We start from the raw sequence: 22246 nt of genomic DNA on the forward strand, positions 1-22246 counted from the left end.
GCTGTGTATCTTTAAATATATATATATATATATTTAAAAATGAAGCAGTTTGTGTAATCCAGTTGAAACATTTCCAATCGATAAAATGCAAAAGGATATTAAATGCTAAAATTATCTTTAAGCTAATAGATGTGAACATTGAGGAGTACAAAGAGAGCTGTGTGAGTGCATGAAGCAGAGCAGTCATCTCCCATAACACGATAGATAACAGCAGTGCTGATTTTCTCCTACAGGTTCTTGTACAGAACAATGTTTGCTTATTCTTTAACTATTGCGTTGAAGTCACCACAGCTCTGCTGGGGGGAAAATCAGGCACCGAATAAACCTTTGAGTGAGCATGAGATCTTGTACACTCCTCGACAACCGTAACACAACTCCACAAAAATATTGCAGTATAAAATTACAAGCATACAAAACAGTGCAACATTAAAAAAATCCTTAATAAAAAAGTCAAAGAAGCGTTGTCACTTCAACCATATAAGCGGATGTAACAACGTTCCTCCTTGATCAAAGGTGCTACACATAAAGACAAAGTACAGTGATGCAGACAAACAGAGATAAAACTAAACTATAGTTAAGGTGCAAGAAAGGTGTAGACATACAACAGAAAATAGCTCCCTGAGTATGAGCACTAGGCGATCATATGAGTTTTTTCAAGACAAATGAGAATGCCCCTCCAAGTGACAGCCCCAAAGCCAGGAAAAAGGTCATCAAAGCCCCAGCAGTCTCTGCATCCTTAGACCTCACAAACCTAGTAAACAAAAAATTAATAAAGGTTTATGCTACTAGTATTCTCAATAAAACACAATTCTCAAAATATGCACAAGATGGCCAGAAGGTTTTGGACACCTGACTGTCACACCTACACCACATTGGCAAAAGTTTTGGGACACCCCTTCAAATCATTGAATTCGGGTATTGTTTTTTCATTAAGAGTTCTTTTCACTGGAACCAAGGGGCTGAGCCCAACCCCTGAATTCAATGATTTAGAGGGGTGTCCCAAAACTTTTGGCAGTATCGTGAGATTTAGTCCATCTTTTTCTATTATATTAACCATCTATTATAATCTCTTCTAAGAAGGCTTTCCACTAGATTTTGGAGCGTAGCTGTGGGAAATTCTGGCCATTCAGCCACAAGAGCATGGTGAGCTCAGGCACTGAAGTTGGTCAGGGAGGACTGGGGTGTTGCGAGAGGTCCAGTTCACCAGAAATATGTTCAGTGGGGTTGAGGTCAGAGCTCTGTGGAGGCCACTTGAGTTCTTCCACACCAACCTTGGTGAGACGTCTTAATTTCTCTTTCATCATGCAGGAATACGTTTCTCACCATTAGTTCCAGTGAAGAGAAATCTTAATGCTCCAGCATACATTGTATTCACAAGATCCACATATAGGTGTGATGGTTAGGTGCCCACAAACTTTTAGCCATATAGGATAAATTCATCAACTATCATTGTCATCCTATTAAATTATGGATTTTAGCTGAAATTATTTGTACTGTAAATGTAGTAATACTTACTGTGGAGCATAGGACATGGAGAGACAGGCAAAATATCCATTTGTCATGCCAAACAATGACATGATGGTTATGTAGGAAAATTCATGTTTGAAAAGACTTAATGGATAGGAACGGGAGGGAATGTTGCAAAACATCAGGGCAGGAATGAAAATCATACGAGCTGCCACTAGGATCGGGAACAGACAGCTGTCCTTTTTGGGCTAAGGATGAAAAATGGCAAATATTACTGTTGAACAGGAGCAAATTTATGCTTAGTTGTGCAAAAACTGACATTATACCACTGTGAATGTTTCATCTGATTAGAATAACAGCAGCACTACAATTCTTAAGACTGTAATTCAAATCAAAGGTTAATTCAATTCAGCTTTATTGCACTTACACCAATACAGTGTTTGTACATTATAACAAAACACTATCGGGCTAATTCTGACGGGAATAACACTAATGATCTCCTCATCATGGCACCTGTTAGTGGGTGGGATATATCAGGCAGCAAGCAGACATTTTGTCCTTTAAGTTGATGTGTTAGAAGCAGGAAAAATGGTCAAGTGTAAGGATTTGAGCGAGTTTGACGAAGGGCCAAATTGTGATGGATAGACCACTGGATCAGAGCATCTCCAAAACTGCAACTCTTGTGGGGGTGTTCCGGGTCTGCAATGGTCAGTATCTGTCAAACGTAACCTTTAAGTCCTGTAAGCGGGCCCCACCACGCAACATACAGAACTTAAAGGATCTGCTGCTAACATCTTGGTGCCAGATACCACAGCACACCTTCAGGGATCTAGTGGAGTCCAAGTCAGGGCTTTGCCAGCAAAAGGGGGGCCCCCCAACACAATATTAGGCAGGCGGTCATAATGTTATGCCTGTGTATATATATATAATTACATTAAATGTATGTATTTCCTTGAAGGGCTTTTGTTTTTAAAGGAAACATATATGCTGAAGCCTTACCCACTGAAAAATGTAGGTGGCACTTCGGCCAACCCAGTCCATCACACTGAAGACCAAGAAACAACTGAGAGGTGTAAAAATATCAGCTGTGTGAGAGAAATAAGAAGAATGAATGGACCTCATGTTTTACTCCTTTTTCTTTCATTAGTGCTTGGGAAAGAGTGTGTTGTAATAGTGACCTACCCATTGTTCCTGTAAACAGACCATTAGGCTTCACCAAGACAGTGATTGCTGGAAAAGCAGACAATGTGACCGTGAAAACACACGTCACACATAAGGCCATCAGCCAGATCTTTAATGAAAAAAAAAAGAAAAAATATTAATGACCCAGAAAATACAACCATATGGAGTATTACAAATAAAATACGTGTTATCCACAGAAACAAACTTTACAGCAGGGATGTGGAGATAAAATATGAATACATCTACCTGAGAGTTAAAAGCCGATTTCTACTGCTGAAACTGATTAGCATGTTTAATGTATTTCGTGTGATTAAGTAAACGTTGGTGTGTCTGATTGGACATGGAAGTGTGATGAGCAGGCTCTGGAGTTTGGGGATGGGATGGGATGGGATGCTGACTGAAGGGCTGCAGGTTTGTCGAAAAGTCTCTCAAACCACTATATTAACTGTTTGCCTGTTAAGCAATTTATTTATTTAAAAAGAAAATTGTGTTTAAAATGTAAAAACCTTTTTGAACACTGCCAGTACTGGTGCCTTTTCTCCTTGCTTCTCTGCTCCATCCAAGCTCTTGAAGGCTTCACCATTAGAGTCAGTAACCATGATTTTACCAGTGCAGTCCGAATCCACGGGCTTCACTTTAACCAAGGTCAGATTCTCTACAGCAGCGCACACAAAATATTTAGAATTGTGGGAGAAGTCTCAAAAGTGCACAAGACATATTATTCACCAATGTTTGACACTGACCATTTAATTCTGGCTTTGTCTCTTTGTCTCTAGCTCCAGCTTCTAAATACAGTCCTGCAAATTTCTGAAAAAAAGAAAGAAAACCCACAGTAAGTTTAGAATGAATCACTTGTTGACATCTATTATAATGTAATAGTTATAAAATTCTCAGACCATTACGGATGTGTCTAAGGTGCGTGTCTGCTTGCTGTAAAGCATAGCACTTATAAAGATAAACAGATTACATCTTATAACATGAATTCTTATGTCAGTAGTCTAAACATTATAACCACACACCCCTCACACACACACACTTCACCCTTCTGCCATCCGGAAAGAGGTACTGAAGCATTCGGACCCGCACAACCAGACTGTTAAACAGTTTCTTCCCTCAGGCAATCAGGTATCTCAACAGAGAACTGAGCTGAACTGGTCGCACACACACACACACTCGCACACACACATACATCCAAGATCTGATCTCAACAGGAGAACTGAACTGTGCTGGACACGTACTCACACACGTACATAAAAGCTGAGGACTGTGTTCCAAGAACTGAACTGTGCTGGACACACACACTAAATTGTCCTGTTTGCACGCACATTTCACTTTACATTTTTTATATTAATCCTGTTTACATGTGTCACTTTAATATTTGCACTCACTGTATACACTGTTCTTTACACAAAATGTCAATTTCTTATTTGCACTCACTGTATACACTGCTATCTGCACAAAAGTCGGTCTATATGTTGTTTGTCTTGTCATCCTGTGCGCTTCTGTTGTATGTCTAGTTTATTTATTGCACCTTAAGTATAGTTTAGTTTTTATCTCTATGTTTAGCTCTGTGTTTGTCTGCATCACTGTACTTTGTCTTTGTTATGTGTAGCACCTCTGGTCTAGGAGGAACGTTGTTTCACTTCACTGTGTACTGCATCTGCTATATATGGTTGAAGTGACAATAAAGCTTCTTTGACTTTTGACTTTGACTTGCCTAATATTGTCTTGGTCTCCCTTTTCCTGCCAAAACAGCCCTGACCCGTCCTGCACTGTGTATTCTGACACCTTTCTATCAGAACCAGCATTAACTTCTTCAGCAATCTGAGCAACAGTAGCTCGTCTGTTGGATCGGATCACACGGGCCAGCCTTCTTTCCCCACGTGCATCAATGAGACTTGGCCGCCCATGACCCTGTCACCGGTTCACCACTGTTCCTTCCTTGGACCACTTTTGATAGATACTGACCACTGCAGACCAGGAACACCCCACAGGAGCTGCAGTTTTGGAGATGCTCTGATCCAGTGGTCTAGCCATCACAATTTGGTCCTTCGTCAAACTCGCTCAAATCCTTACGCTTGTCCATTTTTCCTGCTTCTAACACATCAACTTTGAGGACAAAATGTTCACTTGCTGCCTAATATATCCCACCCACTAACAGGTGCCATGATGAGGAGATCATCAGTCTTATTCACTTCACCTGGCACTGCTCATAATGTTATGCCTGATCGGTGAATATCCCATTACTTGGCATGTACCATTGTATAGTTAGTCACATCACCAGTCACTGGTTTTAATGTTATGGCTGATCGGTATATACATCATATACAGTACGTCATATAGACCCCTGGGATATTCTCCAAAAAAAAAAAAACCCACTGTAACAATCAGTTTCTTATAACAATCTAGGTGTAAAGCAATAATGAAAGAATGTACCAGGTGAGGCAGCACTGAGTAGCAGCACAGGGTGAGGAGTGTAGCAGCGCAGGGTGTGATGAAGTAGCCCAAAGCCGCACTCTCGTTGTCTGTTTTGGCTAGAGATACAAAGCAAACAAAATCAGCTTTCATTTAGGATCCACAATAACCCTAATTGTTTAGCGAGGAATGTAAATTCATGTTGTGCTTACTGATACCCACAGATCTTTGACACCAACATGGCGACTGCAGAGAAGATACCAGCCATGGCCTGACCGCTCATAAACCACGAACTATATTTTGGAGGAAACTTTCCAACCAGGCCAAACAGACTGCCCTGAAGCACGGCCCCAAACACTGTAAGCAGAGAAGTTTACAATGATCACATCAACAACTTCCTTGCAATGCTTGAGTGTCTATTTATCTGCATTATGCCATAATCTGGCAAGACATACTGTTGATGAACCAGATGATTGCCATTGTGATGCTGAAGAAAAGATCCTGCTCCATTTTGACTTTTACTAAAGTGGCGGTGAGGATGAAGAGCAGTAAAATGAAAACCATACTGCCAGCTATCCTCATCCGTTCTGGGATACTGAAATGCAAAGCAAAGAGACATCACATCACACACAATCCAAAGCGGTCAGAGACATCGTTTGACCTAAAAGTGCACATAAACACTGAATGCTGTCCTTACTGCTGATAGAGAAATGAGTTCAGTAACGTGAACAACAGCAAAGGCAGCTGGGAAAGCAGCACACACATGTTGTCGAACATATAGGGAGAGGTCTGGTCAGATTCCGAAGCATTGCTTGATGTTGGTGTATGAAGCCGTTCGTTGAAATACTGTGAAGGACAGAGAATGTGTGCTATAGATTTCCGCTAAAAATATAACGTTGTACAGACATAAAAACACACTGGGTACTATCTCAGAGTTTCATACATCGAAGGCAGTAATGAAGAAATTCCACGGAAGAAGCGTTCCCATGCCCAGAATGAAAAAGATGATGGCCACAAGGCCCCTGTCAAAGAAGGAACAACTTAGTTTGGCGTTAAGGTAGTTCACTTTACTTCGTACTCATAAATTCTAAAACTTTTTATTTCCCTTTATGAATATACGTACAACACCCACCTGTTATCTAGCTGACACTGCATTTTTATCCACCAGCTCTGCCTGAAGACCATGGGAGAAAAGAAACTTTCAATAATAGGTAGAATGATATGAATTATATAATGAATTCAGAATGACAGACCTAGAAGTTTTATTCAGTTTAACATTCGGAAGCGGTATTTTAGGGACCGTCGATAAGTTTCTGTACAAATGAAATGTGGTACTTGTTCCTTCCTTACATAATTAATACTATCTATTAATTAAACTATTATCAATAAATTAACAAAAATTAACAAAAAGATGTATGCAGTGACGCACGGCATATGTATGTTTAAGAAGAAATTAGAGTAACTGGGGCACGTAGCCAGGTAAGTAAACCAGGCTATTATTAAAGAGTCAGTTTGACATAATATACACTGCTTTCTCACGCTAGGTTAAGATATATCATATTAATAATACTCACGTGTGAAACCCGGACAGTGTGTAGCAGTGAGTCTTCTTTTGAAATGCGCGCGCTCTCGGTAGGCGCGGGATAAATGCCCTTCTCAAGCCAATCAGGAAAGTGACGTCACTGGCGCGCGACTCTCCCGCCTAGTGTTTGAATCTGTCTTGAGCAAGTGGGAAGATTTAATTAATACGCCAAAATCTTATTTGTGTGTCTGTTGTAGTATCGTGTCAAAACTCCAGTTATTCTGCTAAAGACTATTTTAATGAACCGGACAAGTGTATCATTGTACAATCATTAGCATCATAGCATATCGTTATTGTTGCTCAAACAGTAGAGTAGTGTGCTAGCAGCGCTAAGCTCATGTGTTCAGTTTCATCATGATGAAATGTAGAGCTTTAAAGTAATGTCCTTCACTCTGTGTTTACTCTGATCTCTGTATTAGCCCACAATCTTAACCAGAGTCCTGTATCACCATGTCCACAGGCTCAGGTCAGTCAGATACAGGGTTAGATACAGGCTCAGGTCAGTCAGATACTGGGTTAGATACAGGGTCAGGTCGGTCAGATACAGGGTCAGATACAGGCTCAGGTCAGTCGGATACAGGGTTAGATACAGGCTCAGGTCAGTCAGATACAGGGTCAGATACAGGCCCAGGTCAGTCAGATACAGAGTCAGATACAGGGTCAGATACAGGCTAAGGTCAGTCAGATACAGAGTCAGATACAGGCTCAGGTCAGTCAGATACAGGGTCAGATACAGGCTCAGGTCAGTCAGATACAGGGTCAGATACAGGCTCAGGTCAGTCAGATACAGAGTCAGATACAGGGTCAGATACAGGCTAAGGTCAGTCAGATACAGAGTCAGATACAGGCTCAGGTCAGTCAGATACAGGGTCAGATACAGGCTCAGGTCAGTCAGATACAGGGTCAGATACAGGCTAAGGTCAGTCAGATACAGAGTCAGATACAGGCTCAGGTCAGTCAGATACAGGCTCAGGTCAGTCAGATACAGGGTCAGGGGCAGCATGATCAGAGACAGACATATGCACTGATCAGGACAAGGCCAAGTGCATGCTGGTGCTATAATGAAGCATAGACACTTTTTCCCCGATATTTTCAGGAGGCAGACTCCTCCTGCAAAAGAAGAACAAACACTGCTTCCAGAAACCAGGAAAGAGGAAATCTTTAGTCTGAATGTTCAGGACTGCCATTACAGTAGTGTTCTTGTTGATAAAAGATGGACTTGTCTGATTTGTAAAATACAGTTTTTTTTTTGGATAATGTTTTAAAAGTATTTGACTCTGCACTTCTGTTTCTGCCCTTTCCAGTAGATTTTTTGCTGCAGTTTTTATAATTCTGTGTCGAGGGTTGTTACTGCTATAGTTCCGTCCTATATTAAAAAAAAAGAAAGAAAGAAGATAAAGTTTTATTAAAACAGTGACTGTACTGTTTTATATTAGAGAGAGAGAGAGAGAGAGCGCTGTTTATTCATATTATAACGATGGCTTCTTGTCAGAGTCAAAAACTGTCAACTCAAAATAACTATAAATTAGAATTTAGTTCTAGACTCTTATCTCTGTCTGTGTGGTAGAGATAGATCAACATCATTATGGAGTTGCATGCCACCATAAAAGCTGTAAGCATTGTAGAATGATGCTATAAACACATTTATTCCACAATTTGCTGCACATAGTTTAAAACTAATAAATACAGATCTCCTCCAAAGTCTCGGGATGGGGAGTTTGGTTCAATGGCTGTCCTAAACCGTGCCTGTGACCACAGCATGCAATCAGTCTCTCTAAGCACAACCCCAGCACTCTGCTCCTCTAGGAAGAAAACAATGCCATCCACACCTGCACAAAACAACTGGGACATATAAGAACCATTTTAGACATATTACATCCGATTCCTTGGACAATTAACTAACGTATCCATTGATATCGATTACGTCTAGTAGTGCGTCATCGCCCATCTTGCTCAAGACAGGTTAAAACGAACTCCTTGAAGAAATCAGTTATGATGAATGAGTACAGTAAGGGTGGCCTCAACTTTTTGGACTTTACAACCTTCAATTACACTTTAAGATTAATTGGATCAGACCTTTCTTTTTAGAATTTCATTCCTAATTATTTTTCCCATGTAGGTGGTCTGAATTTCTTATTGTTATTATTGTTAATTATAATGTGGTCTCTAGTTTATAATCACAACTTTACTCCTCATAGATTTTTTATCTGGAACATCCATCCATTGTCTATACCCATGTTATTCCTAATTAGGGTCACGGGGATCTGCGGGAGCCTATCCCAGCCCACACTGGGCAAAAGGCAGGGGTACACCCTGGACAGGTCACCAGTCCTTCACAGGGTCACATATAGACAGACAACCACACATACACACTCCTATGGGCAATTTAGAATTACCAATCAACCTAATGTACATGTTTTTGGACTGTGGGAGGAAACCGGAGTAAACCCACGCAGACACGGGGAGAACATGCAAACTCCATGCTGCCTGTTCAAACTTGGGGTTCAAACTTGGAATTCAAACCTAGGACCATCTTGCTGTGAGTCAACAGTGCGAACCACTAAGCCACCATGCTGCCCCTTTATCTGGAACAACAGGCATTTATTATACAAAAACAAAACCCTTTACTTTCAACAGTGGTTTGATAATAATATTCATTTGGTTATTCAACTTCTCAACCAAAATGGTCAGCTTTACAATTATAATGAATTTATCCAGCACTACAGTCTTTCTCCAAAAGAGTTTTCAATAGTTTTTGATGCCATTGCAGCAGGGATCACCTCCCTTTTCATTTTTGGAATAAGAAACTAGCAACCTGGAAAGAAGAACACAGAAGAGTGAACAACGAATAAACAGAAAATGAAATATGAAACATGTACATTAGGTTGATTGTGTGTGTGTGTGTGTGTGTGTGTGTGGTTGTCTGTGACTGTGTGATGGACTGGAGACCTGTCCAGGGTGTACCCCTGCCTTTCGCCCAATGTGTGCTGGGATAGGCTCCAGCAGATCCCCGTGACCCTAATTAAGAATAAAGCGTTTATAGACAATGGATGGATATTTATGGCGTGAAAGTGACGCCATATCAGTCATATCAGTCCTGCGCCTTTAGATGGCGCCTTGACGCCTTCTAATATCACTCAACTATAGTCTCGAGAGTCTAACAATCTCACAAACCTGATCACAACAATCGCATATGAAATACAGTGCCAAAATACTTTACACATAATTCTTATTCTTATTGTTACTAGAATTTCCCCCATGTGATCAATAAAGTCTATCTATCTATCTATCTATCTATCTATCTATCTATCTATCTATCTATCTATCTATCTCTCTCTCTCTCTCTCTCTCTCTCTCTCTCTATATATATATATTTATATAGATAGATAGATAGATAGATAGATAGATAGATAGATAGATAGATAGATAGATTGATTGACATTAACTGAAGCTGTGATAAGTTATTGATAAAATTGTGATAAACATTCTAAACATTCACATAGATTGTAACAAGACAAATATCTGAAATCACAATTTGTGCTTCAAAATCAAAGTACCCGTGTCACATGATGGACATAACAAAATACAAGTACATGTTACATTATGAGTCGATATTATATTACATCTTTACCATCCTTTACTAGTCATATTTACCCTGTGTGTTTTATTCAAAATAGCAGCTCACACAGCTTCTGGAAAACAATTAGTAGCAAATCGTACACTTTGTGAGCTGGAAGGAGGTAGTAGCCAGGTAGTAAATGCTCTTAGATGATGCAAACCTTGTCCTCTTGGGCTTTTCCTATTTCACAATATAAGCCTGTTATTGATCTTTCCATTAATAATAATAATAATAATAATAATAACAACAACAGGCATAACATTATGACTACCCGCCTGGGTATTCTGACACCTTTCTATCAGAACCAGCATTAACTTCTTCAGCAATTTGAGCAACAGTAGCTCGTCTGTTGGATCAGATCACACGGGCCAGCCTTCACTCCCCATGTGCACCAGTAAGCCTTGGCCGTCCGTGACCCTGTCACCGGTTCACCACTGTTCCTTCCTTGGAGAGCTTTTGATAGACCGGGAACACCCCACAAGAGCTGCAGTTTTGGAGATGCTCTGATCCAGTGGTCTAGCCATTACAATTTGGCCCTTCATCAAACTCGCTCAAATCCTTATGCTTGTCCATTTTTCCTGCTTCTAACACATCAACTTTGAGGATAAAACGTTCAATAAATCCCACCCATTAACAGGTGCCATGATGAGGAGATCATCAGTCTTATTCACGTCACCTGGCAGTGGTCATAATGTTATGCCTGATCTGTGTAATGCCTTTGTTATCACTGGCAAGTCCCCTTTCTCATTCTCAGAATGTCACACAAAGCTGAAAATTGCCTATGAAACAATGTCTAGAACCCAAACATGAAAATGAATTTTACTGTAGAATCCATTTTAAGTTGTTAAAATGTGAGACTACGTAAAGAAGCACTTTCTGCTCAAGTCCTGAGCAATTATCTACTCATTCTCAGTATGTCTCACAAATCTGGCAATTGCATACGGATTTTCAAACAAATTTTCTAAGGAAAATAAATTTGACTGTTGGAATTTTTAATGGCTTTGTGAACTTCTAGCACGTGACACAGGCTTCCTTGTTCTCAGTGCTCCTCACTTCAAAACCCAAAAGTCCTGGGGTTGGACATTATTTCACAACTCCACATAGCATTTATATTAGTCCAGGTCCCAGGGACGTCTGCTTGACTTTGGGTCGTCAACTACATGTAAAAAAAAAAAAAAAAAAAAGCACTGAAAATGATAATTAAATTAATAGATATATACTTATTTAGTGTATAAGTTTTACAGATGGATTGATGAACCAAGCAATCAAACTGAAAAGAACAACTAGGAGACATGCACTCACCAACCACTTTATTAGGAACATCCATGCAGTTATCCGATCCGAGCCATGAGGCAAGAGCTTCAATTAACATTGACATCAAACATCAGAATGGGAGGAAAATGTGACTTCAGCAACTTTGTCATTTGAGTATTTCAGAATCTGCTGATTTCTTGTATTGGGATATTCTGGAGTTTATGGACTTTCCTGATCTGAAATCTCTCTATTTTGCATGCAGTGCAAGCATTTTCAAGCAAGTTTTACTTCTACTTTTATAACATTCTATTTACTAAAAAACACCACCACATTGTAAAGACCTCTGTCATGCTCCTGTGGCTCCACATTTTCATGAAAGCATAATATTTCTTTCTTAAATAATAATTCCTTCTTAAAATCTGTCTTAATTCCTTCTTAAAATTCCATCTTCCCTAAATTCTCTCAATAATGAATAAATAAGATTCGATATGAATTATGATTATGTATGCTCTATGTTCTTGCTCATCCAGAGTCGCTATAGGTAAGAGCCCACTAGGTAAGAACTCTGTAGCTTTGTGAGTTCCATTCTGAGTGACTTTTGTTGTGTTGTTTTGTATTCCTTTAAAAGCGGGAATTACGGTTAGCCTCAGTGTCTTCTGGACTTTGTACATCAGTCTGCAAAGCAAACTTTTCGGAACCCTTTATCAGCAATTGGCACAGGATTGTGTGGTGTGGATTATGGGAAATAGGGTGTGTGTGTGTGTGTGTGTGCATGCGTGCGTGTGTGTGGACTTTTTTCTGTGTTTATTTTTCGCAAGTTTCTTAGCTTGCATGTTGTGTCAGCATGTTTCAGCAAAAGTTTCCTGAAATTCACAAGACCCACACCCATGCACTGTAGTAACATCTCTAGTTAAAATGAGGAAACAGATAAATAATTAAATGGTACATAATCATGTTTTTTTTTAACCCTTAAACAGTAACTTAATCCAAATAATAATTCAATGTTTATTTCATATGAACCGCTACCTGGTGCTGTCCCGTATTTATTTATCACCTATCGTCTATCGTCTATCTAACTCTGCCAATCCTGCACAAGGTGAAAGGTCGCTTCCTATTTTTTTTAAACTACTAAAGCTTGACCTAAAAGGATTCCTTTCCTACCAGCAACAGTCATTCTTGACGCAGGATTCAGGAGGTACAGAAAAGTTTTAGGCGGGTGTGAAGAAATGTGGTAAAGTAATAATGTCATATATATTTTACTTGCTTATTCTTTACAATTTACAAAACGCAAAGTGAGTGAACCGAACAGAAGAATAATCTAAATCAAGTCAACATTTGGTGTGACTACCCTTTAGCTTCAAACCAGCATCAATTCTTACACTTGCACAAAGTCAGGGATTTTGTAGGATCAGAGTCAGGTGTATGATAAACTAATTATATCAGGCAGGTGCTAATGATCATCAATTTCATAGGTAGGTTAAAACCTAGTCATTAACTGCAAGAGAAACAGCTATGGCTTAAACCTGACTGAGGATCAGCCAAACTCGGTTACTAGGTTGAGGTTGTGGAAGACTGAAGGAATTTCATGTCACAGGTCATACAAGACACAAGGTAGTTATACTGCATCAGCAAGGTAGAATAGAATAGATTAGAATTTAATAGCCTTTATTTGTCACATATACATTACAGCACAGTGAAATTCCCTCTCTTTATATTTCCCAACTTTAGAGGTTGGAAACAGAGCGCAAGGTCAGCCATGATGCATGGAGCTTGAACCCCGATCAACAACCCAGAGCCTTTGCCACTTTAGCCACCACTGCCCAGAGGTCTCTCCCTGGCAAAGATTTCAAAGCAGCCTGGGGTTTCTAGATGTTTTGTTCAAGCTGTTTTGAAGAAGCACAAAGAAACATCAACGTTGAGGACCGCAGACTCAGTGGTCCTCCAAGGAAACTTAATGCAGCAGATTAAAGAGGCACATCAAGTGTCACAAGACATCCAGCAAAGAACTGGCAGAAACCAGTGGGACCCAGTTACACCCATTTACTGTCCTCCGACATGGAAAAAAGGCTAAGCGACTCAATTATGCACAAAAACATATTGAACTGGGGTGCAGAAGAATGGCTCTACATTGATGAGTCAATATTTGAAAGGTTTGGCTATAGCAGGAGGCAGGTTGTTTGATCCAAAGTTATTCATAAGCAGGACGATGATCCCGAACATACAGCCAGTGTCATTAAGAACTATATTCGGCATAGAGAAGAACAAGAAATCCTGGAAGTAATGGTTTGGCCCCCACAGAGACCTGATCTCAACATCATTGAGTCGTTACTGTTAATATTAACTAGCATTTGACTCGTTGCCTTGCCAGTTCATTTTATAGATCCTGCACAAGTGTTAGCAAAGAAAACAGACTAACTTAAGTTAAACAGAGTTAATACTGGCAAATTAGTAGAAGTTACCTCGACATGCTTTTTCATGGAGGCAATGTTTGTGTTATCCAATGGAAATGATGAAATAGGATTCAATATGGAAATGCAAATGATTAAATAAGAGTACACATATTCAGTGTCTTAGGTAAATAGACCTAGTTAATTTTCTCAAGCATATTCCACCACTATGTTCAGTGATAAGCCTGATAAGACTCAGAGTGCTTCTTAAAGTCTTCTTAAAAAAAGGGGGAAGTGTGGTCCAGCCCTGTCTTGTCTTCTAAATGTTATTTGAAGTTAAATTCACTTATTTTCTCTCACACATGTGACCTTTGTACCTTTTGTGATTCCTACAATAAATACAAAATTTGAGAAGGGTCTGTATTCGCATCGAAGTTTTATTTGCACTTCAGTTATACTACTGTCCAATTAGATGTAGTAATAATAAATTCAAACATCTTTATTTTCATGTTTCGTTTTGCTCCCTGGCATGACTGATAACAAAACTGATAATCACTTTATACATTGTTGGTCAGTGATCTTCTTTATTTGACTTGAGGTTAAACAGTGACCATAGGGTATTAGTTCTGCCCTCCAAGTGGCCCCCATTCAGCCCACCCCCCCCCACCCCCCCATATAAGTATGCCTCGAGCTTCTAGTTCTTCATTTCTCATTTTGCTTCCAGTAAGGTTGAATAGACAACATGCAGCCTGTGCTTTTTTGGAGTTCATTCTTTTTGGTGATTTTAAGTCGTTGCCTCTTTTTAAACGGTAAGCCTACTGAGCTTTTCTTTACAATCTACTATTCGCTTGAAGAGGGTAAACAGATTCTATTTATTATATATTACATACTGAGTCTGAAATAACTTCCGGAAATGTTATTGTTCAGCATTCCAGAATTTAACTGACATATTAAAATATTTACACTGAAGGACCTAGGCATTAAAAATGATCTCTAGCGTATGCAATCTTTAACAATTCATTTACAATTACAATCACAAATCTGGTGTAAAGTGAAAGTTAATGTTAAATGTATCTAAATGTTTAATAGAGAATACAAAATGGTCTACAAATTCTGTAATGCCCTGCTTAAGTTGTCTGTTTGCGTGTAGGTGCTCCGTCTCAGTGCCCTGACAGTAATCTGAATATCACTGGAGGCACTTACACTCTCTCCAAAGGATATAATCATAACAGTGTACTGAGATACCACTGCTCAGAAGGTTTTTATCCATCTATTAAACAGCGTAGATGTGAGAGAGGCCAGTGGGAGCCCAAAGTCTCCAAAAGACTTCCAGTGTGCAAGTGTAAGTAACACACTACTCTGTAACTTCCCACCTTCACCAAATTGCCCTTTGCACACAGATGCATTATATCAGTATCTTCTTGACTCTCTTTCAGTGGTCACATGTCCTAATCCAAATGTTCTGGAGAACGGAGTCGTGCGGCCTTTTAGCCGGAATTACTCCGTGAACGACACGACCACCTATACGTGTCATTCAGAGTTCACATTTCGGGGATCTGCCACACGTGTGTGTCAGACCAACGGCAAGTGGAGTGGTGGCACACCAATCTGTAGTCAAAACAGTAAGTAATACGCTTCACCGCCATCAGTATATTAACAAATTTATGAATAAATTACCTTTCATACAGGTCTGATTGAACCATTATGAGAATTACAGCCAGGTCTTAACATAATATACACCAAACCCACAGATCATCACTGCCCAGACCCCGGCATTCCTCCCGGGGCCAGCAGAGAAGGTCACATTTTCGACATTGATGACAAAGTTACCTACACCTGTGATAAGAATCTGAAACTAATAGGTTCCAAAGTGCGCGTGTGTCTGGACGGTGGCTATTGGTCGGGGAAAGAGCCGGAGTGCTATGGTGAGCATCCTCATAGTCCCACAGACACCATAGAAATGCTGTAATACAGCGATCGTGTTTATTTGCCTGATGTCCGCTTGGTGCCATTTGAAAGTAGTCCTCTTTTCTCATTTTAGCCGATTTCACGTACGACACTCCCGAAGAAGTAGCGGAGGCTTTTAGCAGTTCTCTAAAGACTACTATAACCATGCATGAGGAATCAGGTACAGTAGGAGTCGGGCAAGGACTCCACAGTTTCCATTCCTCTGTAGTGAGTGACTTGGTTTTACACGTAGTCATAAATAGCAGTTCGTTTTTTATCGTTTCAGACCAAACTGGAAAGAAAATACGTTTGGATCAGAAAGGAAATCTTGACATCTACATTGCCCTGGACGCATCTGACAGCATCGATGAAGAGGATTTTACCCAAGCAAAGGGTGTCATTAAGAAACTCTTAAATAAGGTATATTAGAATAAAACTTCAAATTGTAGATGGAGTTAATTCTGTGTAAGGTAAAGTATTTTAAAATACTTTTGCTGCATACTGAAAAGACATCAATGGGTAAATAAAGCCTGAATTTGGTACCAATGTTTTTGCACCTTACTGGATAATGAATGTTAAGGAAATCTAGACCTTATTATTCAAACATTCCACACTGTGCTTGTGATTTTATGTTTCAAAGCACCTTGCAATCTAGTAATATTCAAATTGTATACCATATGGCTGTCACTCATTTCTTATGACACCATTCCAGGTCTGAATGTTTCATCCTGACTATTCTCGACTGCTGTTTCATTTATTTTTTTTCAACAGATCAGCTATTATGAGGTTTTTCCAAATTATGAAATCATCATTTTTGCCACAGATGTAAAGCATATTATTAGAATCACTGAATTCAAGAAGAACCACGTGACGATAGCGCAAATTATCAAAATGCTCGACGAATATACCTATGATAGTGGTAAGTTTTGACATGGAGAAGCATGAGTTTGACTGTTTGAGTTTGAGACATTTGTCTTTCCATTTATTTGGACGATCCAGTTTATAGATTTTAATGTGCAGTACTAACTTTTACTTTTACAGTACGAATTAATTACTTTTTTTTTTGCTAAATTAAAACTGCTAATGTAAATAAAATGTGCTTTTGTCGTCCATAGATGTCTAAACAGGCAGGCAATTATTATATGACAAGTAAAGATGTCTACGGATAAATAAACAAATAAAGTGTTAGCATGTTTGTAATTTGTTAATTTTTTTTTTTCTTTTTATTTTAACTGCAAAAAAAAAAAACTTTTGGAAAACTGTGTACTAGGGTTATCCTGCTTTAATGTGCTGTCTGGTTAAATTTGGCAGACGACAGAAAGAGAACAGGAACGGACATTCACAAAGCTTATGAAGCCATAAAGAACAGCATCAGTTTCGAGAAGATTAACAACAAGAAAGAATTTGCGCAGACGCAACACGTCGTAATCATGTTCACCGATGGTATTCATTTCAGATTTCTTCTTCCTTTCCTATTATTATTATTATTATTATTATTATTATTATTATTATTATTAAATAAATATGAAACATTATTGCAAAATATGCTGCATTGTTAATAATAATAATTATAATGATGATGATAATAATGATATTAATGATATTATTATTATTATTATTATTATTATTATTATTATTATTACTATTATCAACAGTGCTCCACATTTCACTATGTCTACAGGTATTGCCAATATGGGAGGAGACCCTAAACCTATCGTTAATGAAATCAGGCAAATAGTACAGGACGGAGATAAAAATCGTGAGAAGTATCTTGGTGAGTAAAAGACAAATATTTCTTAAGATCAGTTTATATTAAGTGAGGATTTGTGCATGTGACCAACAGAAGCAAATAGGCAATAGGCAACTTTTATGAAAATATCAGCATTTGGAATTCTATATGCATAGATTAGGCTAATACACACATATTTATGTTACAGATCTTTACGCGTTCGGAGTGGGATCCGATGTTGAGAAAGAGAAAATTGACGAGTGGGTGACCAAAAGATATAACAACGAGAAGTACTTCTTTATGCTTAAAGACATTGAACAACTTGAAGAGACACTAGACGAAATGATCGGTATTCACAACTTGTTTTTTCACTTATTATGTTTGAAATCGGAAAAATTCGATTTTCCCTCAGTACTTTCTTCTAGGAATTTGATCTGAGTCATTATATTCTGTTTACATTGTAGTGTGTGTGTTTGTGTGTGTGTGTGTGTGTGTGTGCATTTTACTTCGTGTTTCCTCCTTAGACGAGAGCACTAGTATGCCTCTGTGTGGACTCTACAAAGACTACGACCCTGATAAGCTTTCGCCTTGGTTGATAAAGATATCTATAAATGTAAGATTTGTTTTTCATTTCTGTCTTCATATTCTCCCCACTTGCCACATCGCCTCCGGAACTGATACGATACGTTCCGTTTTGCTGCAGCAAATTACGAATGATTCTGTTATAAAACAAAGCATAAACGCTTTCAGTCATTTACATCATGGCATTTATATCTACAGATATTTTTGACAAATTGTAAGCATGATTCTTTCCTTTTCTGTTTCTTAACAGCATAAAAATAGTGGCAGATCAAACTGTGTAGGATCATTGGTCACTCCCATGTTTATTCTAACTGCTGCCCATTGCTTCAAGTTTGATGATGATCCTGAAACTATTGAACTAGAGGCACCCAATTCTAAAGGTATTATTATGTGTAATTGTGGCCCACACGTGCGTATGGTAGTCAGGGAAAACCTGTTACAAGTCACCTGAATTCTGAGAAATCTTGTTTTAAAATTATAAATGTAAAATGTCTGTAATGCTTTTGCACCACAGAGCAAATAGAAACTTTAAATAACATAAAAAAATCTAAAAATATGCGTCTATCTATCTATGTGTGTGTGTATGTGTGTGTGTAATAAAGTAAGTGTTTTTTTTCCCTGAATAGACAAATCACTTTTAAAGGCGGATAAGTACGAATTGCATCCTGGGTATAATATCTCAAAGAAGAAGGCACAGCATATTGAAGAGTTTTACGAATATGACGTGGCTCTCATTAAATTAAAAAAAATGGTGAAAATCAGTCCCGACCTCAGGTGAGGAATTTACCGTCTAATTATTATCAGCTTATTGTACAAAAGGGTCATTTTGCCCACTTTAACCCCGTGAAGATCAGAAATAAACCCTGACTCCTTAACAATCCTCCAAAACGTCGGACAGAGATGACTCTTATGACCAAATGGGACTCTTTAAGAATGAGAGACAGTTCTCATAACTCCTTGCTCTCTGTGTTTCCTAGAACTATTTGTATTCCCTGCACTTTGGAGACGAACAGGGCTTTACAGCTGTCTGACAAGGATGCGTCATGTGAGAAACAAAGTGAGTTAAAAACACTTACACGTTTCAATGTAAACAGGCATCGCTTTAAGCAAATTCATTTTCATGTTTTTATTTGTTTCTCTCAAAGAGCAAGGGCTGGTGAACAGTGACTTAGTGAAGGCACATTTCATAAAACATGACCAAGTGAAGAAAGGAAAACAACATGTCTCAATCAAACGGGGGCAACAGGTAAATATATAATATTGTACATCTGAAATTCACAAAGATGTTATGTAATGTTTTAAGTCTAGAAATGAAAAAACAAACAAACAAACCATATATAATGCCAGGTGAATAAGACTGATGATCTCCTCATCATGGCACCTGTTAGTGGGTGGGATATATTAGGCAGCAAGTCAACATTTTGTCCTCAGAGTTGTTGTGTTAGAAGCAGGAAAAATGGACAAGTGTAAGGATTTGAGCGAGTTTGACGAAGGGCCAAATTGTGATGGATAGACCACTGGATCAGAGCATCTCCAAAACTGCAGCTCTTGTGGGGTGTTCCCGGTCTGCAGTGGTCAGTATCTATCAAAAGTGATCCAAGGAGGGAACAGTGGTGAACCGGCGACAGGGTCATGGGCGGTCAAGGCTCATTGATGGCTGGCCCGTGTGATATATACACAGTGCATAATGGGTCAGAGACCACTGCCCAATCTCCAGATGTGAACCCTATTGAAAACCTCTGGAATGTCATCAAGAGGGAAATGGAGCTATTTGCTTTTTTGCAAAAAGAGTGGTATAAAGTTCCCCAACAGCAATGTGAGAAACTGGTGGAGATCATGGAGCCAAAACGCATGCAAATCGGGGTTATTCCACCAAATACTGATTTCTTATTGTTATTTAGCCAAAGCATTAACACAATTTGTTTACAAATTATTTGCATTTTGTTTCATTTGAGTTATTAAAGTTTCGCAAATACTGCATGATCTTGAGTTATTTTCCTTTCCATTTCCTTTAAATATTCACTCTAAATAACAATAGTTATATTTTGAATTTAGGAGAAATATTGTCAGCAGTTCACAAAAAAATGAAACAAAACTGTTCATCTCACCAATACATGAACCTGGAAGAACAAAACATAAGAAACTCATTATTTTGCGGTGGTCTCTTATTTTTTCCCAGAATAATATATAAGTGCCATATAATATAGCACAGGTTGTTGCTCAGGATTATGAATTGCACCATTTTGGATATTATATTGTACAGTTGAGGTAAACAGATATTAATTCTTGGTTTTTTTTTTGTTTTTTTTGGTAAGTTTTAAAACTTTTTTCATTCACTATATCAGAATTCCAGTGGGTCTGGAAAATTGCAGAAAATGATATAAGGACTTTTGTGAGTATTTTACTTAACACTGAAAACGTATAGTCACCTGAAACGTGCAGAGTTTGAATGGCTTCAGCCGAGGGTGTGTACATTTTGCTCAGCTGCATACAAAGTGAATTCATGTTTTAAAATTGGTCGCCAGTGTCTTTCACATGTCACTAGACAAAGTTGCTAATGTCAGGTTCTGGTTCCTCATTTCTTTAGAAATTCAGCTGTGTAGAACAGGCTAAGAAGACATTAAATATCTCAGATGAAACTGCACAGGCGATGATAACAGATAAGTTTTTCTGCACTGGAGGAGCTTCACAAGATTACAGAGATGTGATTACTTGCAAAGGTAATATGTCATGATATTTTATTAGCACACAACTCAGGGACAACTTGCAAGACACAGATGACATACACTATATTGCCAAAAGTTTTCGGGCACCCCTCCAAATCATTGAATTCAGGGGTTGGGCTCGGCCCCTTAGTTTTCCAGTGAAAGAAACTCTTAATGCTTCAGCTTCATACCAAGACAACACCTGAATTCAATGATTTGGAGGGGTGTTCCAAAACTTTTGGCAATATGTATATAATTTACTTTAATTTTCTAAAAAGAATTCGCATAAAATTATGCCCAGTCTTAAATAACTTTAACTCTTTCAACAGGCGACTCTGGTGGTCCGATTGTTGTGGAAATGCATCGTTTGATCCAGGTCAGAGTTAAATCTCTTCTCTTTAAATTTATGTTTCATTTAGCTTATTGTTTAAGCATCCACATGCAAATGGCTCAGCGGGTATAGAAAATGGATGGAATGATTAGATGGATGGGTGGATGGATGGAAGGATGGATGGATGGAAGGATGGATGGATGGATAGCACCAAGTGGGATAAAATGAATGATTGAACCCAACCATAATACTACAATATATCAGTTGTTTCAGAAGCACAGTGAAAGGATTTTTTTAACAATACTGATGAATCATAAACAGGTTGGAGTCATCAGCTGGGGTCTGATTGATGTGTGCTCATCTGGGGAAGTCGATGTTCTAGACGCCAGAGATTTCCACGTTGATCTCTTCGATCTGACAGTACGAAGCTTTCTTGAAGAACACCTGGGCAATGACGAAATAGATACGCCTCTACACTTTATATAAAGGTTAATTTCTATTTACATTTTCTGTAAACATTTAATTCGCTCCTTGTTGCTTCTCCACTTAATAGCTACTTAATGCCACTGCAAATTGTCTCATCAATGTATTCAACAGTACGACAATAAAATTTTGATGGTTTATTACTGTCATGTCTCAAACTTTTGTTATAATTACTTATTTAAAAATGTTTACTAAAAAAATGACTGTAGTGATTAAAATAATTCCTGACCTTGTGCTCTAAGCCAAGGGTTTTCTTCAAAAATTTGTGAAATAAATAATAACTTAATAAATTAATTGTGGTTTTCTCGAACATTTCCATCCACAGACCACTGGGAATCCTTTGACCCCACTGTCTTAATGTATGCAAGACTGATATTGAGAACCTCATATGACATAATCAGGTCAAAATCGGAGCGTGTTAGTGACTTTTACTTGTATTACAAATCTGCAAACTGTAAACCATCTGTATGAACCATGTGAATCATTTCACTTCTTTTTACTGCTTTTAATGTCCTCTTATATATTGTATGATATAAATAAAAGAAAAGGGTAGCATTGTCTCC

At 38.5% G+C, this 22246-nt stretch overlaps 2 protein-coding genes across 2 annotated transcripts; one reads left to right on the top strand and one right to left on the bottom strand.

Moving 5' to 3' along the window:
- Window positions 1–16: 16 nt before the first annotated feature.
- Window positions 17–6756, bottom strand: slc29a2 (solute carrier family 29 member 2). The gene is made up of 13 exons (XM_058415484.1): window positions 6639–6756; window positions 6197–6238; window positions 6008–6086; window positions 5762–5910; window positions 5520–5659; window positions 5287–5421; window positions 5086–5183; window positions 3393–3456; window positions 3156–3304; window positions 2650–2758; window positions 2467–2552; window positions 1516–1715; window positions 17–751 (listed from the first exon to the last, which is right to left on the bottom strand). Exons 2-13 carry the CDS (start codon window positions 6217–6219, stop codon window positions 640–642), a joined length of 1344 nt encoding a protein of 447 aa, XP_058271467.1. The 5' UTR covers window positions 6220–6238; window positions 6639–6756; the 3' UTR covers window positions 17–639.
- A 7824-nt stretch (window positions 6757–14580) lies between these two features.
- LOC131369061 (complement factor B-like) lies at window positions 14581–22235 on the top strand. Its single transcript, XM_058415480.1, has 19 exons — window positions 14581–14715; window positions 15057–15248; window positions 15343–15528; window positions 15658–15831; window positions 15948–16034; window positions 16140–16273; window positions 16625–16772; window positions 17165–17296; window positions 17535–17627; window positions 17791–17931; window positions 18107–18195; window positions 18415–18544; window positions 18791–18938; window positions 19142–19221; window positions 19310–19410; window positions 20752–20884; window positions 21199–21245; window positions 21522–21688; window positions 22009–22235. Exons 1-18 carry the CDS (start codon window positions 14649–14651, stop codon window positions 21684–21686), a joined length of 2247 nt encoding a protein of 748 aa, XP_058271463.1. The 5' UTR covers window positions 14581–14648; the 3' UTR covers window positions 21687–21688; window positions 22009–22235.
- The last annotated feature ends 11 nt before the right edge of the window (window positions 22236–22246 follow it).

This window comes from Hemibagrus wyckioides, linkage group LG18, assembly GCF_019097595.1.
Source record: "Hemibagrus wyckioides isolate EC202008001 linkage group LG18, SWU_Hwy_1.0, whole genome shotgun sequence".
In the NCBI taxonomy this organism is placed as follows: domain Eukaryota; kingdom Metazoa; phylum Chordata; class Actinopteri; order Siluriformes; family Bagridae; genus Hemibagrus; species Hemibagrus wyckioides.